Below are 17915 nucleotides of genomic sequence, written 5' to 3'. Positions count from 1 at the left end.
CACATAATCTGGTAGAGTACGGCATCCAGAAGGAAACAGATCTCCTGTGAATTATTTGAGGGAAATTCTCTTTCATACACGTGGCATGGAAAGTTACTTTGATGGGAGCACTGGGGTACCACCCCTTCCAAACCAACATACTTCACTGTTGCCCTTGAACATTCCATCATCTTTAATGTAGGGTCATGCTCAGGCTGAGGAGCCCCTGAGTACCACGCTCAGCAAGCCTGGTCTAATCTTTAAGTTCAGTCATACTGATTTTAAGTCATAGTTTTGAAAGTTTACATTTCACCCCCTCCTCTGGGAAAGTTTGTAATGCCAACCTTGGTTACTCACTCTGGGTGAACCCGGAGTAAATATATCACCGTATTCACTCATGTTTTACTCCCTCTTCCACGTATTTCTCTCATGTTTAGATACTTTGAGAGTCAAAACATAAAATTTTCGCTCCATTTGATCTTTTTCGGCTTTAACACTGCTGTCCCCTGGCCGAGAGAGACTTTTAGATTTCATCTTTGAAGATAAACATTCATCTTTGGGACGATAAACATTAAATGAAAAGTGTGCCGTCGGCCATGCTCTCGCTGCTGGCTGGAGTAAGTCTGCGCTCGCTCTGCTCATGGCCAGACGCCTCCCATCCTTTCCTTCAAGGCTCCCTGTGCCCCTGGGGGTGAGATTTATGGGGGTTTACCTGCATCCTTTGTGATGGTTGAGGTTTGGGATATAGCCCTTGCCTAATCCTGGTGATGCTGGGACAGAAACACATTTAAAACTTGGAAGAAATGGGGCGCCTGGGTGGCTCAGTGGTTTAAGCCTCTGCCTTCAGCTCAGGTCATGATCTCAGGGTCCTGGGATCAAGCCCCACATCGGGCTCTCTGCTCAGCGGGGAGCCTGTTTCCCCCTCTCTCTCTGCCTGCCTTCTGCCTACTTGTGGTCTCTCTCTGTCTATCAAATAAATAGATAAAAATCTTTAAAAAAAACTTGGAAGAAATGGAAATCAGCTTTCTTTTTCCTTCTTTTTTTTTTCACTTTATTTTATTTTATTTCTTTTCAGTGTTCCAAAATTCATTGTTTATGCACCACACCCAGTGCTCCATGCAATACGTGCTCTCCATAATACCCACCACCATGCTCACCTAACTTCCCAACCCCCTCCTCTCTAAAACCCTCAGTTTGTTTCTCAGAGTCCACAGTCTCTCATGGTTTGCCTCCCTCTCCGATTTCCCCATGTCCTCCGTGATACTCCTTCTGCTCCACAAGTAAGTGAAACCATATGATAGTTGGCTCTCTCTGCTTGACTTATTTCACTCAGCATAATCTCTCCCAGTCCTGTCCATGTTGATACAAAAGTTGGGTATTCATCCTTTCTGATGGAGGCATAATACTCCATTGTATATAAAGAAGACCACATCTTCTTTATCCATTTGTCTGTTGAAGGGCATCTTGGTTCTTTCCACAGTTTGGCAACTGTGGCCATTTTTGCTATGAACATTGGGGTACAGATGGCCCTTCTTTTCACTACATTTGTATCTTTGGGGTAAATACCCAGTAGCGTAATTGCAGGTTCATAGGGAAGCTCTATTTTTAATTTCTTGAGGAATCTCCACACTGTTCTCCAAAGTGGCTGCACCAACTTGCATTCCCACCAACCAGTGTAAGAGGGTTCCCCTTTCTCCACATCCTCTCCAACACTTAATTATTTACTGTCTAGTTAATTTTGGCCATTCTAACTGGTGTAAGGTGGTATCTCAATGTGGTTTTGCAACACATTGCAAATTGCATCATTAACTGATGGTTAATGATGATGAACATTTTTTCTTGTGTCTGTTAGCCATTTGTATGTCTTCTTTGGACAAGGGTCTTTTCATGTCTTCTGCCCATTTTTTAACGTGATTATCTGTTTTGTGTGTGTTGAGTTTGAGGAGTTCTTTATAGATCTTTCCAAAGACATAACTCTCACACCTCACAATCCATCCACTTAAAGTACAGTTTAGTGGTTTTAGTATATTCTCAGCCATCACTGTTGTGCGACCAATCACCACAATCAAATGTGGAACGTTTTCATCACCTTAAAAAGAAATCATAATCATTTGCAATCTCTTCTCATTTCCCCTCAACTTTCCCAGTCCTAAGTTACCACTGTTTTCTGGCTCTGTGGATTTGGCTCTTCTGGACTTCTTATATAAATGGAATCCCACAATACAATGGTGTGTTTTGTTGTTGTTGTTGTTTTTTCAAAGATTTTATTTATTTATTTGACAGAGAGAGATCACAAGTAGGCAGAGAGGCAGGCAGAGAGAGAGAGGAGGAAGCAGGCTCCCTGCTCAGCAGAGAGCCCGATGCGGGACTCGATCCCAGGACCCTGAGATCATGACCTGAGCCGAAGGCAGCGGCTCAACCCACTGAGCCACCCAGGCGCCCCTGTTTTTTTTTTTTTTTTTTTTTTTTTGACAGACAGAGATCACAAGTAGGCAGAGGCAGGCAGAGAGAGAGAGAGGAGGAAGCAGGCTTCCCGCTTAGCAGAGAGCCCGATGTGGGGCTCGTTTCCAGGACCCTGAGATCATGACCTGAGCCTAAGGCAGAGGCTTTAACCCACTGAGCCACCCAGGAGCCCCTACAATGGTCTTTTTTGACTAGCCTCTATCACATAGCAAATGTTTACAAAGTTCATCTATGTCATGGCATGCAACCAAACTTCATTATTTTTTATTGCCTGAATTTATTCTGTTGTATGAATATACCACATTGTGTTGATCCAATCATCAGTTGATGGAAATCTGGGTTGTTTCAACTTTCTGGCTATTATGAGCTATTATGAGCAATATTTCTGTGAACATTCATCTCCAAGGTTTTCATATATTTTCATATGTCTTGGATATATACCTAGGAGTGGAATTCTGGATCCTATGGTAACTATGTTTAACCTTTCAAGGAATTGCCAGACTATTTTCAGAAGCACCTGCCTCACTGTATATTACCACCAGCGATGTATCAGGGATCCAGTTTCTCTATATCTTCACCAACACATGTTGATATGTTTTTTGTTTTTTAATAAGAGCAATCTAGGAAGTGTGAAATGGCATCTTATTGTGGTTTTGATTTCTCTGATGTCTAAGGATGTTGACTGGGATGGGACTGGAGGAGGTTGGCCATTTGTACATTTTCTGTTTATCTCCATGGAGATTCTTTGCCTATTTCTAAATTATCACTGAACTGTAAGAATTCTTTATATTACACATAAATCCCTTAAAAGAGATACAATTTGCAAGAATTTTTCTCTCAGTCTGTGGGTTGCTTTTTCTTTTTTGACAGTGTCCTTTGAAACACAGATGGTTTTAATTTTGATGGAGTTCAGCATAGTCATTTTTCTTTCATCACATGTGTGCATCTAAGAAAACATTGCCTAACTTGAGGTCACAAAGATTTATTCTCCTATTTCCTTTAGAGACTTGTACAATTTTAGCTTTTACATTTAAACCTATCATCCCCTTTTGAGTTAATTTTTGTATACGCTGTGAGGTAAGGTTCTCACTTTGTTGGTTTCCATGTGAATATCAGTTACCCCGGTACCTTTTGTGGAAAAGCATATTCTTTCCCCATTGAATTGTCTTTTTTATCCTTGTTGAAAGTATGCTGATGGTGAGGATTTACTTCTGGATTCTCAGGTTATCACACTGATCTACTTATCCTCATGGCAGTACCACACTGTCCTCATTACTGTAGCTTTGTAGTAAGTTTAAAATCAAGAAATGTGAGTCCTGAGATTTTCTTATTCCTTTTCAAGATTATATTGCCTATTCTAGGTCTCTTCGTTTTCATATGAATTTTAAGATTAGCTTGTCGATTTGTGCAAAATTGGCATTGGAATTTTGAGGATTAGATTGAATCTTTAGATCGGTTCAGGGAGGGTTGCCATGTTAGCAGAGAGCCTCCTGTATAGGAACACAGCACGTCTTTCCATGGATCGAAATCTTTAATTTCTTTCAACAGTCTTTTGTAGTTTCCAGGGTACAGGTTGCATACTTCTTCTGTTTATTCTTAAGTGTTTTATTCTTTTTGATACTAATGCAAACATATTTTCATTTTGTTCATTGCCTAGAAATACAATAGAAATACAGTTGGTTTTTATAGATTTGTCTTATGTCCTACAAGCTTGCTGAACTTGTTTATTAATGAGTTTTAATCTTTTTTTGTTTGTTCATTCCATAGAATTTTTAAAATATAAGAACATGTCACTGGTGAACAGAGGTAGTTTTATTTTTTCCTTTGCAGACTGGCTGCATTTTTTTTTGCTCAATTTCCCTGGCTGGACCCTCCAGTATGAAATTGGCAAGAGTGGACATTGATTCTCTTATACCTGAACTTAGGGGGAAAACCAATCAGTCCTTTGCTGTTAAGCATGGTGTTAGCTGTGGGTTGTTTTTTGTTTGTTTGTTTTGTTTTGTTTTGTTTTGCAAATGTTCTATATCAGCTTGAGGAAGTGCTCTTCTGTTTCTACTCTATGAAGTCTTTTTCATTATGAAGAGGTGTTGGATGTTTTTAAAATGGTTTTTGGCCCGACTGATAAACAGCTTGTCTGGAAGCTTCTCAGTGTACACATCATTCCCCTTCCCTGTTTCTACACCCCACCTTGCTCCCAAGCACACAGGATCACATGAAAGCAGATTAGATACAACATACTAAAAACTTGCCACAAGAGGGACGAAAGATGTCAGTCAAGACCTCTTGACTCCAATTACCCTTGCTCAGCGTTGCTTTTTACCGGGGGTGGCAAAGAGAAGTCAACTACGAGTCATTCTACAAGGGCGGGAGGTGACTGGGATGTGCACACTCCTTCGTTTTCTCTTCCCATTACTCACTGTAGATGAAAAATCTTAATATCAAAGGAGAAGGTTTGTGCAAGAAGTAAAGCATAGCAAGGGCGTGTGTGTGTGTCTGAAATGAGACAGAAATAGAAGAAATAGAAGCAAAACTTTCTGTACACAAGAAATGTGTTAAAGGAAGTAAAATGTATCACCCAGCCCTTTCTGACGTGAACAGCTGTATTTTGAAAAGAACAGCTGTATTTTGAAAATAATGTTTCTGGCTCATCTTCTCAGGGCTCTCCCATGACTTCTTCTGTTTCAGGAGTCTGGCTGGTGACAATTTTGCCCGCCTCCCTCACATGCGTGAGCTATCTGTTCCACATATTGGCCTGTTACCGGTAAGAGGGCTCTGGGAGTCACTGGTGTGTCTTCAGCTCGAACTTTCTAGAAATTCCTGAGTAGTGACAGCAGTGCCCGAATTGGAACCAGGAATGTATATGCCATCCAGGAAGAGCCACATTTATTGGTTGTAAAACAGAAAGCCCCAAACCAAAAAAAAATCTATTGATCTGAGCTTCTGCTATAAGCTTGACATTGTGCTTAGAATATTTTGATTTTCAGGGGCACCTGGGTGGCTCAGTTGATCAAGCAGCCATCTCTTGGTTTCAGCCCAGGTCATGATCTCAGGGTTCTGGGATCGAGCCCCAGCAGTGGGGGAGTCTGCTTTCCTCCTTCTCCATCTCCCTTTGCTTCTCCCCTGACATGCATACTTGATCTCTCTCTCTCCCTCAAATAAATAAATAAATAAAATTAAAAAAAAAAAAAGAATTCTTTTGATTTTCACCACAACCTGACAGGCCCTTCCATCTCTGTTCTAACAGCTGAGAAGGCTGAGATAAAATACAAAAGAACTCAGCCGTGCCATTAGCAGCTGGCCATGTCTTCTGCCCTGAGATGCCTTATCACGTCTTGTATGCTCAGCATCTCTGTTGGGGCTCAGACTTGCCCTGCTCCCCAGGTCTAACCACAGTGGGTTCCTAGCAGCTGCATGTGGCTCAGGGGGTACCAAAGGAGATCAGGTCAAGGACACCGGGTGCACGAGTCTTTAGAAGAGCAGAGCAGGAAGAGGGGATGGCCTTGAATATGTAGTGAGCATTTCACTGCAGACAGTGGTTGAATTTTAGGTATCCGTCTTCTCTCCTCTCTCTCTGCCTGACTCTCAGTATCTCTCTGTCTCTCAGTTCTTCCCTCCCCCGACCTTAATCTCTAAGTCACATGCAGTCACAGGAGGCCCAGGGCCATCACTTACTGCCTCCCCTTCCCCAGAGCATCCTGCCTTTACAGCCTCCCCATCTGGCTGCCCAAATTGTGGGTCTCTTGCTGATGGCAGGTATGTAAGTACTCTCCTGGTACAAAGAGGCCCCAGCTCTCCATCCCAGCCCTAGCTTGCTCCCTCTCTCTGCTTTCTTGTCCCTGGATCCTGTGGGTGAACTGGACACTGCCACTCTCCCCTGCCGTCCCCAATGCAGGGATATGGCCTGCAGGTGCCTGGGAGATGATCACTGAGACATTGGACCACAACCAGTCACAACCACATTTTAGAGCTGTTTGTGCTGACATGGGTAGAGGGCACAGGGGTGGGAGGCCTTATTCTTGTCCAGGCTGGCCCCTCCCTCCCATTCCATGAGGACTGATGACCCCCATCCTGTCTGCTTTACAGGACCATGGAGCAAAGGAAAGAGTGGATAAGAAAACGCTACAACCAGATAGTACTAGCAATGTGCTCGTATTTTTATTTCTCTTAGAATCAGTCTAATCTCTTTTTTTAAAAAAAAGTTATAAAAATATTTAATGTAAAATCCTTCTCCCATTCAGATCCCAGTTTGTTGCCCCAGAGCTAAGCATTATTCATTTTCTGTATCCTTCCAGAAATTGTCTGTGCCTCGTGCAAGTATATCTGTGTTTGTATTCCTGGTGGCGTGCTCTACTCCAGGCTGCCAAGCTGAGACAATGAAGCTCACAGATGCAATTTTGAATTTTCTAATAGACACTAACTTTTAACCTTAAGAAGTTAAAAAAAGAGATGAAAATCATTTAATATATTTTATGGAACCTAACAGAACCCCAAACCATCTTTTTGTCATGTAATAAATACACAAACTTGTTTTTCAAGATTTTATTGATTTATTTGACAGAGAGAGATTCAGCAAGAGAGGGAACACAAGCAGGGGCAGAGGGAAAGGGAGAAGCTGGCTCCCCACTGAGCAGGGAGCATAATGTGGGGCTCAATCCCAGGACCCTGGGATCATGACCTGAACCAAAGCCAGATGCTTAACAACTGAGCCACCCAGATGCCCCAAGTATGCAAACTATTAATGACATGTTTACATTCTTTATTTCATACTGAGTCTTCCCGATTTAGTGGTCATAAAATTGCAAAACATCCTGGAAAATGCTGGAGATAGGATGTTAGGAAAAAGGCAGGACACAGATGAGAATGCACCATGAACATAACCATTACCAACCTAATCTTTACTCAAAGGGCCAGGCCGAGAGCAGTTTGCAGGGGTGCTGGGAGCATGAGGGGCTGTGGTCCCTTTTTCAGTTTCCTTTATATTGTTATAAGGTGGACCTATCATTAAATATGGGTTTCCATTATTACCTATTTTGAAATATTATTACATAAGTAATACATGTTCATCACAGAACAAATAAGAAAACAGAGCAAATTGAAAAAAATAAAAGCCGCACACAGAGAGTCTCAACTTCCACATTTAGTCACCATGAAGATTAGGTAACTACATATTATTTTTACAAACTATATGAAGGTTTTTAAATCATCAGGGAAACACATAACTGTGTTAAGACCACAGTGAGGCATCACCTCACATCGGTTCAAATGGCTAGTTTAGTCCCCAAACCACAAGAAGTAGCCAGTACGTGCGAGGATGTGGTGAAAATGAAGCCTTTGTGTACTGTTGATGGGGATGCAAATTGTGCAGCCGCTGTGGAAAACAGCATGGAGGCCCCTCAAAAAAGTAAAAATAGAACTTCTGATCAGATGATCCAACAACTTCATTCCTGGGTATTTATGGGAAGAAAACAAAAACCGTATTTTGGACACATATTTGCACCCCCATGTTTATTGCCACATTATTTACAATATTCAAGATAGGAAAATAACCTAGGTGTCCGCTGATGGATGGAAGGGGCAAAGAAGATCACACACACACACACACACACACACACACACACACACACAGAGTGGAATACCATTCAGCCATAAAAACAAATGAAATCTTGCCATTTGCAGAATGTGGATAGACCTTAAAAGGTTTTACGCTTCGTGAAGTCAGTCAGACAGGAAAGGATAAATATTGTATGATCTCACTTATATGTGGAATCTAAAACAAAACAAAAATCCAAGCTCTCAGATGCAAAGGACAGATGTGAGGTTGTCAGAGGTGGGGTTGGGGGGTGGGTGAAGGGACTCAGAGGGTATAAGCTTCCAGTTTTAGAATAAATATCATGGGGATGTAATACACAGCCCGGCGGCTCTAGGTAATAGTGCTGTGCTGCAGATTTACAAGCTGGGGAGTATAGATCTTAAAAACTCTCATCACAAGAAAAAAATCTGATAACTGTGCAAGATGATGGATGTTAACTAGACTGGTGACCATTTTGCAATATATACTTAAATCATTATGTTGTACACCTGAACCTAATATAATGTTATATGTCAACTATATCTCAATTTAAAAAGTATTTTGAAAGTATCTTTAAGTCTGACGAGAACGTCCCAGGAGCTATGGTCAATACAGGGAAGCCGAGCTGGCCACCATCTCCCTCCACTGGCTTTTCTGTCTACATTCTTGAGCTCCAAGCGCATAAACAGCCGTGGCCATGAACGTTCCTGATTTCCCACTTTTTTCTCTAGAAAGCACATGAAGAGGTTGTGGGCAGGAAAGAAACACTTTCTCCCTTTGAAGTTCCATAATCCTTCCTCAGCCGAGAGTGTGGTGAGTTCTCTGAGGCCTCTCTCTGCTCTGAGACCGAGGGGTTGGCCGAATCCTGGTGTCCTGCGTCTGGGACGGGGGCAGCAGCCTCTGGGAGGAAGAGCCTGGACGGGGAGGCCATGGGCCTCACTTCTGCTGCTGGGTGAGCCATCTGGCCCTTGGTCTCCTCTTCTGTAAAACAATGACAGTCACGACACCTGTCTTGGTGGGTGGGTTGGTGAACCTCAGATGAGGCGGGGACGCTTGACCCATGTGTTGGAGGTGAGCAGTCTTTTCTCCCCTCTGAGACCCTTTTTCTTTTTAAATCCCAGGTGGCCATTGCAAGGTACTCTGGCTGGCAAATAGCCTACATGCTGTGGGGTAAGTGTCTTCACGTGACCTGTTGTAGTTCAACACCCGTTCCCCAGGCGCCTGCAGAGTCCTGGCTGTAGGTAGAGAGAAGAGAGGTCGTCCCAGGCAGAAGACACAGTGCAAGCAACAATGCCAGGACCTTCAGTGGGAGGAGGCTGGAGGGGGCACTTCAGGGAGGGACAGGTATGACCGGGTCACGAAGGGCCTCAGGTGACCGTGCGTTCCCTTGGCCCCCAGGCTACCTCATCATCCATGTGGTGCAGAGCCTCTGTGGCATGCTGATCATGTACAGCCTGGTGTTGCCTGTCCTCCACAACCAGGGCCTGGAGATGCTCCAAGGACTGGGCATTGGGACGTAAGTGCTGGGTGGGCTCTCTGTCTATACTCGGGGCCTTGGAGCGCCTGTTTAAATTGCCCCTTCCCTATTGGGACCTCACTAATTCCTGGACCCACATTCTCAGTTCTGACCCAAGGATGGGCCAAAATAGCAACTCATCACCATGGGAATTTTACGGTTCACAGAATGTTTGCATTCTCGCTGGTCAGTGGGTGCTCACAGTTGTGTCTGTGGGGGAGACACAGGTGTCCATTTCATAGCCGGGAAGATTGAAGTTCAGGGAGGTGACATGAGAGTCAGGGCAGTATATTGGAAGGAGAGAGGAGAAAACCTGAACTTAGGTTCTCAATCAGCTGTGTGATCCTGGGTGAACTGCTTCTCTGAGCCTCAGTTTATCCCTGTGGAAGGTAGAAGTGAAGGTTGACATTACTGAGAATTCACTGTGCATCTTTTGTCTTTAGAACCCTTGGAATGAATGTTGAGTCTCATATTAAGGCCCATTTATCACACAAGGAAGCAGAGGCACAGAGGCCTCACCAGTACGTCCAAGGAGGGGAAGAGACAGGGTTGGGAGCTAGCCACTTGAAGCCGAGGCCCCATTTAAGCACCCCACACAGCTGCTTGGGGAAGCAAATGCAGGATGTGCCCTCTCTGGGAACTCCTGCTCTGAGCTCCTTGGTTCCATTCTCCCCTAGAGCCGCGTGGGAGGCTGGGCAGAGCCTGCTTGTCCACTCTCAGGGCCTTCATGAACTCTCGAAAAACCCCATCCTTTTCTTTGATCTCCATGCTATTAAACACACAGCTTAGGGGTCACATGTAATTAAATCCTGAACTTCCGGTCTGGAAGTCCATGGTCACAAGACCTGACCGTGCGGCTTTGAGAAAGCCGTCCGCCCTTCGTGAGCCTGTTTTCTCATCAGACAGTGGGTGTGAGAAGGCTCTGGAGGCATAAAGCACAGAGCCGGGGCTCCTGTTGTCCCAGCAGGTTGGCCGGTCCCTGTCCTCTCTGTCACCGGGCACTGGAGGAGGGCTTGGACAAGGCCTCCTCAGGACTGTCTCACCCTGTGTTTCAGCCTCACCATAGCCATCGTCCTGGGTCTCATGGTCCTGCAGGTGTGGATCGCCGCCACCTTCTTCCTGCAGCCGAAGATGAGTGCAGCTGACAGGCAGAAGCCCTTGGCGCTCAACAACAGGTGGGGTAAAAGAAGGGAGTGGGGATTGGAGGCTTGGACTTCAGCAGCCTCTCGCTCCTTCCTCTTCCCCCTTGGCAGGTTCCTGGGCGGACAGCGCTCTCCCTGAGAGGGCGAGGGGCAGTGGTTCGGGAGCAGCCTCTGGGACCCAACTGCCTGGGTCCAAATCCTGGCTCCACCCCTTATGGGCAATGGCACTGTATGTGGCCTTCCAGAACACCCATGAATGGTAGTTTCCTCATTTTACAAATAATTGTGCACCTCAGAGAGGCATTTGGAGCATGAACTGTATTCCATTATGCACTTAGAACAATAGTGCCTGGTCCAAGGTGATCCTTTATGGTTCACTCATTCAAAGCCCTTCACTCAGGGAGGAAACAAAGCCGGCACTAAGGATACAGAGGTATCCCTCCATGACCTGCTTGCAGAAGTTCCCCGTCCACAGGGGCCAGCAGACACAAACACATGGCAACAACTCCGGGGTGGGGGGTGGTTGGTAACAGCCTCATGAGAGCAAGGCAAGTAATGGAGAAAGAGAGACAGAAATGGTTCATTCAATGGCAAGTGGGACGTTTGAGCTAAATGCAGTAGGCTGGTGGGATTCCGGTGGGTAACGCTGAGGAGAGTGCGTGGCCAGCAGCCCTCATGGTCCAGATGGAGGCAGCTGGCCACGAAAGGGCAAGACGTGTTGAGAAAACAGTGAGAATTCACTATGGCAACCGTGCAGTGGCCTTGGATGGTGAGGGGCAGACGGCGGGTACAGAGTGATGACCCCAGGAAGACCCCTCCTAGAGATGGCCCGGACATCCAGGATGCCCGAGTCGGGGCCTTATCCCACCCACAGGCAACAGGAAACCACACAATCCGGTGGTCATCTAGGCAGTTTCCCCTGGAGGACTTGGAACAGTTCCAGCAGGGGAAGGGGGAGGGGAGCAGGTCGTTATGACAATGGACAGTGGGAAAGCCACAACCTCTGCTGTAACCACAAAGCCAGCTGTGGCCACATGAGATTTCTTGTGGTACAGGAAACCTTAAAACCCAAGGATCCCATGAAACATCACAGCCACCATTGACAACCTGCACTGTATCTGAGCTCATCCCCAGACCAGTGCTGTGTGGCCGGGACCATCACGTCACATGGCTAGGAGACGGGAGCTGCAGGGTTTGACCCCAGGCCTGGGGCCCTGAGCCAGCATGCACAGCCACCTCCTCCTGCTCAAAGCCTGCTGTCCCTCTGCCTGCTTCTGTTTGCAGGAAAGCATTCCACAACTTCAACTACTTTCTGTTCTTCTACAATGTACTGCTGGGCCTGGGCGCTTGTCTCTCCAGGCTGCTCATCAGCTGCGTCCTGGGCACGTGGCTGATCGCACGCATCGACAGGACCATCATGCAGAATGGCTATGAGGGGGCGGACATGGGTGAGTGGCCGATCCCTGGTGGCTATGCATTGAGTCGGGGGGCGGGGGGCGAGGGGGGTGCTGCTCTTGCAGCTTTCTGGAAGCCGCCGGCCGGTCGGGTCCTGGAGGCCTGGACTTCACACCCTCCTCCTGCCCAGAGCTCAGCTTTCATGGAGGCTCTAACGCTGAGCAGAAAAAAAGCATTCAGCCCAATAGTCAGAAGAGAATTCAGGCTAGTGAAACAGCTGCATATTTGACAGACCTTCCCGGTATCATGGAGAGCGGTAAGAAGTACTAGAACTCCATCTGAACAGTTAGAAGGTAACTAATTTACTCGAGCATTTTGAGGAAGAATACATCTTAGAATTAACAGTGTCATTAGCTGGAAACATAGTTAAGAAAATGGTCTGTCCTGTTGAAAAGACTCCCAAATCAAGCCATTTCTGTAGAGCAAAAATCGTCTTGGTTTTCTTTCTGACCTGTGTCCATTCATTCACTCCCCCCTTGCTTGTAAGCCTGGCAGCCTCTCCGTACAAGCCACGGCGTTCCTCCCGCTTTCGGCTTGGGTCTCTGCAAAAGGGATGGATTAGAACGATAGCCCGAGAGCCCTTCCAGCGCTTTGTGCCTGATTTTCTAGATTCTCAGCGAAAACAGCACTGTTGAGGAACAGCGTGGCACAGGCTCGTGCGTCCCGGGACAGGACAGAGGGCGTGCTGCCCGGCCTGACTTGCCTTGTGGGTTTCAGGGTTCAGTGCCTGGATCGGCATGCTCTATGTGGATCATTATCATACCAACCCTGTGCTCGTCAGCTTCTGTAACATCCTGATCACAGGACACAGGGAGAGGAAGCTGCAGCGGGCCATCAAATACTGGTGCCTAAATCAGTCGACAGGTAAGCCTCCTCTCTGAACCTGTGCTGGGGTTGGACAACAGGCAATGAGGAGGCTTCTAAGGCTTCTCTGGGAGCCCCGATGACGTGGCCCAGCTTCCCCCTTCCTCCATACTCTGTGCCCTGGGGAGCCTTTTACCGAGGAGACCAGGAGGCTTAGCACACAGCCAGCCTGGCCAGGGGACCCTGGAGGCCTGGTGTCCTTGTCCTTCTAAGTGGGCTCCTCCCATAGTCCCAGGAAGAAGCCCTAGTTCTGCTGTCTGTGTCCTCCAGTCCCTTTGTTTGAGACCCCACCCATATCCCAGGCTTCATGCCAGACTCCCTCCAAGATGGGGCTCGGTTTGGCTATACCAAGCTCTTCTGGCTACCATTTTCTGCTCCCTGGTCAAGGACTGTTTACCCCACCCCTCCCACCCTTATTACTCTGCTCTGCCTTCTGCTGGGAAGCCCACCACTTAGCCACGCCTTGTGAGCACTGGTCTGGACTACGTTCATCACTGTTCCCAACTGCAGACATCCAGCTCTGGCACAAACTCACATCCCTCCAGCCGCCCTCACATCCCCAGAAGTCCCCGTCCAGCTCCTTCTCCTGCACCCCACACCTACCAGTCAGCTTCTCCTAGAGCTTCTGAGAACAGAGACAAGCTGCCCCGTCCCCCAAGTCTGTCTGCTCTGGTTCACTCCTAGGTCCCCGAATCTCAGCCAGGTCCAGGACAAGGTGGTTCCTGCTGCAGACTCTGGTCAACAACCCCAGACTCGTCATGCTCAGAAAGGCAAGACCAGGTCACGGCTCCCGGGACTTTACCCAGATCCTGCTGACGTGCTCAGAGAGCTGACAGTAACTTCCAATGTTGCTGCAAGGGCATTCCAGCACGACTGCCCCTGAGATGGGGCCCAGGCTCCCAGCTGCTGTCCCCCGCAGTGTGAAGGGATGCAGTCACTGTCATGGGACAGCACGTGGGCTGAACCACGAAGTCTCAGGTCTAATAATCCAGTCCCTTGGTAAAAAGATCAAGAACTAAAGAGAATTTCTGTTGAACAGTCTTTTCTCAATAATGATTTCCACTATCCATGGTTAGGAGGTAGCGCTGGGGATTTCTGTATGGACAAGCACTCAGTTTGACGACAGGATAGATCTTTGTGAAGAAAGTGGTAAAATGTCTACACCAGGAGAACTTAACTGTTTAAAACAGTTTTTCTCTAGAAGCAAGTGTGGCCTTAATCCAACAGGATCCTCATTGCTTCCCCCCTTCCAGGCCTTGTGGTGGTGGGAGAGATGCAGACAGGGCCTAAGCAGGGGGTGTGTAGGGGCATTCTGGGGGTCAGGAGAGAGGCAGGAGGCCGGTTCCGGGTCTCTGTACACTTGGAAACCCACCAATTCCATCCAGATCCTATCTATCCTCAGAGACGGGTGTAAATAGCTCCCCCTCAGGAAGTGGGATTTACCCCACCCACCAGATGGATGGGTCTCCCACATCTCTGTTATCAAACTCCCAGGGAGTGTCCTACCTGGGGCAGGGGTGGGGGCTATCATTCCCGCCCCCCAAGTCCCCGCAATATTCCCCCTGCAGTGAGTTTTCGAGAGATATTCACCTCATTTTTTTTCTGGAGGTTGATCTGGTTCTCCTGGGAGGCAGACAGCCAGGGTCCATTAGAAAGAGGCCCCCAGCCCATAACTAGCCTCCCTTCCCCACCCCTTCTCAGGATGCACTACTGCCGGTGCCCTCCAGGGGGCAGGGCATGCACAGATAACAAGACAGGGACCATGGCCAGGCTCTGGGCCCCAGAGAATGGGGAGGTGAGAGTTGAAGCTCAGGGACGAGCTAGCACAACCCACTCTGATGACAGACAGAGAGACTAAGGTCTCAGGCAGGAAGTGACTGCCCAGCCACTTATGTGTCTCCTGACTTGGAGGAACCCCGCATCTCTCTCCCCAATGTGGGCATCTCCTAAAGGAGAGGCTGAGTCCCACTCAGGCAGCTTTGCTGTGGGGCAGCCCCAAGAACCATGACATGAGGTTTACATGGTGCCTCCATTCAGTCCTCCCTAAGAGGAGCATGAAACCCCAGCATGGGAGAGGCCTGCCGGGTGCTCTGACCTCAGGACTCAGTAGGCAGCTCTCTCCTCCCAAACCCTGTGATCCTGGCCCTGCCGTCCTGCCCCCAGGTTCTCTGGCTTCCAGATAATCCTGCATTGCGAGGTCAGTGAGAAACATGCCAAGGAAGGGGAACATCAGGGCGGGAGTGGGGATGAGCTCTGGCTCTCAGGTGCTCCCAGGGACTGTCCCCTGAAAACGCCTCAGCCTCCACCCCAGGGTTCCCATGGGGAGCCCCCTCAGCTCTCTTCCTGTCGCCCTCTAAGAACACCAGACCCCTACTAGTCCCCTCTCAGGGCCTGCTTCTGGCAATCCCTGGGTATGTGGTCCTGGGTCCCAGTCACTGCTAATGGGGGGTTTCTGACACTGTGGCGACGGGAGGTGGAGCTGGAGGGGGAAGGCTCCGCCGCCTTGGTGTGGAGACCTCTGTTTAGGAGGCCCCTCTCCGCTGACCCTGGGCCCCGTTCCCCACAGGCGTCCTCACTTTCTGCTGCTGCCTCTTCTGGGCTTTCTGGGGGATCATCCACAGTGGCAGACTTGGAGATCCCCTCCTGCTAAGTCAAGGACAAGGTCAGTGAGACCATTGTCCCCTCATCCCATTTCTTCTAAGATTCCCTCATACTGTGGACAACTGACCTATGTCCATGACTACCAGTGCTACTCTGTCTTCTAGAGTGCTCTGATTCTAGAGCAGTCCCGGCTCAGTACTCACCTAATATGTGGCCTCGGGCCTGAGCCCTGGCCTCCTGGGCCTGTTCCCTCATCGGAAGAGTGTGAGAACTCCACCTACCTCACAGGGTCTCCAAGGACTCAGTGTCATATTACTATCATCATTGCTCCCCCCCCACACCCCAGCACATTCCTCTCATCCCTTCAACCTTATCACTACCGGGTCCTGTGGGGCCTGCACCACGGGATCATCACCTTCCACCTTCCAGATGAGGAGACAGAGCCCCAGAAAGGGGCAGTGATTCTCTCAAAGGCCTACAGAGGAGAAGCCACTCCCATCTCCAGGCAGAGGCTGTGCCTAAGCTGCCTTTCCCCCAACATGGCCCCATCACTGACCAGAGTCCTGTCCTCTGGGCTGTCAGTGTGAGTCCTGACCCCCAGCTCCATCCAAGCTGTGGATGAAGAGGGATAGGGGTCTTGGGAGCCTGGCTGAATGGCTCCTGCTTGCCCAAGCCCGCCGGGATTTCTGTGACCCATGCTGGGCCTGCAGCCACACCGAAGGCTTCGTCTCTCCAAGATGACCCTCAGGACATTGTCCTGCACAGCTGTCTTCGTTTTTCCATTCAGAAAGCGGCTGCTGAGGCGCCATCTCTGGCTGACGGGGGAGGGAGTGACCGGAGCACAAGGTGGGAACACCTTGCTTTCTCTGTTTGAAGCTTCTGACTTCCATTCAGAAAGGACCCACAAAGAACCCACCCATTCCCCAAACTCTTAGAAGGTATCTGGGACATATGTCATGTCTGGGACATCTGGGACATATGTCAGCTAGACACCCAGATGAGACTCCTGACTGACTGACTGGCAGTGATGCTTGAGGAAGTCACAGAGGCACAGCTACAGGTCCCTGGTGCCGGCCATCTGCACCCAAGCCTCGGCAGCCATTTGTGCATCCGGCCCATGGGATTCCCCTGCAGCTCCCACCCTGGTGCAGGCAGGATGCCCTCCTTTTGGAGATGAATTCTAGAGGAGCAGCAGGGGTCTGGCTTCCTGAGGACAGGTTTGGCTTATTTAGGGAAGAAAGGAACCTCCACCGGCCCCCAACAGCCTGGAGGAAGCTAAGTGTCAGGTGGATAGACCAGCATGGAAGCCGGACTCCTGCTAATTCTCCCAGCTCAGAGACACCTTCTGGAACAGCCCAGCTGCCACCACTGTATCCCATGACCAGGGCCTTCTGCCCTGCGAAGAGTCCCCCACCTGCTTATAGACCAAACAGCAGCTTCTTTCTGTTAATGTAGACAAGACTGGAATTTTTCAAAGATACTTTAGATGAGGAATAAAACCACACCCTGCCTGGTCCCCCTCCCCACCTCCTCCTCCTCCTCCTCTCTTTCCAGACCTCTGGGGCTCCACTCCACCTGCCCGGTGAGTTGTCTTTGCTACAAAGCTTTTGAAGTTTTCAGGAGCTCTTCCTGAGGGGAAGAGAAAGAACAGAAGGAAGGAAGATTGGGGGAATGATGGGAAAGCTGTGTGTGTCAATACTTGTTATTTGAGTACCCAAAAGATCAAAACTGTCTGGATGAGGGTTTCCACGGGTTTCCTCTGAGCTCAAAGGGCTCCATGGCCCTGGGAAGGGGAGCCTTCATACTGGTCTTCATGCTGGGGCTCCCATTCTCATTTCTTCCAATTGTTTTGGACTGGTTTTGGTTCCAACTGGATGTAGAATTTGTTGCTATAAAGTGAACACTTGAAAATCTCCAGTTTGGCCCAGCCCAATCTCTGGCATTGGAGGGAACGGATTCCTGAAGCAGAGCTGGTGGTCTAAGCTTCCAGGGAGGCTGAGAGGCTCCACTCCCAGCTCAGTCCCTGTCCCCAAGGGTGGCTGCCTCCCAGAAGGTCCCAGCTGAAGGAAGAGGCAAAGCCAGCCCTGCGGGAGATTCCTCATCCACCCTACTCCTGTGGAGAGAGGCCTCCCATTCTGGAAACTTCTCCCCATGTCTTCTTCAGACAGTGAATGGCACACAGTGAGAAGACGTTCCTGGGGACCCAGCTTTTCTGGAAAAGGGGGGAGAATGAGCTGTGAGGGGAAGCTCTACTTTCTCTAGCTGAGACGGCCTCACTGTGCCCAGCTGCTCACTGGACCAATGGTTCTGCTTAGGTGAGTTCTAT

The 17915-nt window shown here is 48.6% G+C and overlaps 1 protein-coding gene across 2 annotated transcripts in view; it reads left to right on the top strand.

Annotated features, from left to right (window-relative positions):
- The window catches only part of LOC122917438 (stimulated by retinoic acid gene 6 protein-like), a 49471-nt gene extending 35445 nt beyond the window's left edge, over positions 1–14026 (top strand). The window contains exons 11-18 of one of the 2 annotated variants that reach the window (XM_044265302.1): positions 5128–5203; positions 8743–8824; positions 9133–9181; positions 9410–9527; positions 10583–10702; positions 12029–12117; positions 12842–12988; positions 13673–14026. In XM_044265302.1, the coding sequence (XP_044121237.1) occupies positions 5128–5203; positions 8743–8824; positions 9133–9181; positions 9410–9527; positions 10583–10702; positions 12029–12117; positions 12842–12988; positions 13673–13821 (830 nt within the window). In that variant the 3' untranslated portion in view covers positions 13822–14026. Of the gene's footprint in view, positions 1–5127; positions 5204–8742; positions 8825–9132; positions 9182–9409; positions 9528–10582; positions 10703–11953; positions 12118–12841; positions 12989–13672 lie in introns of both variants that reach the window. The other variant, XM_044265301.1, reaches the window with a different exon arrangement.
- Positions 14027–17915: the final 3889 nt, after the last annotated feature.

The sequence above is a fragment of the Neovison vison genome, chromosome 9 (genome assembly GCF_020171115.1).
Source record: "Neovison vison isolate M4711 chromosome 9, ASM_NN_V1, whole genome shotgun sequence".
Classification (NCBI taxonomy): Eukaryota; Metazoa; Chordata; class Mammalia; order Carnivora; family Mustelidae; genus Neogale; species Neogale vison.
The sequence above is the reverse complement of the archived record's forward strand: the minus strand, read 5'-3'. Positions and strand labels throughout refer to the sequence as shown.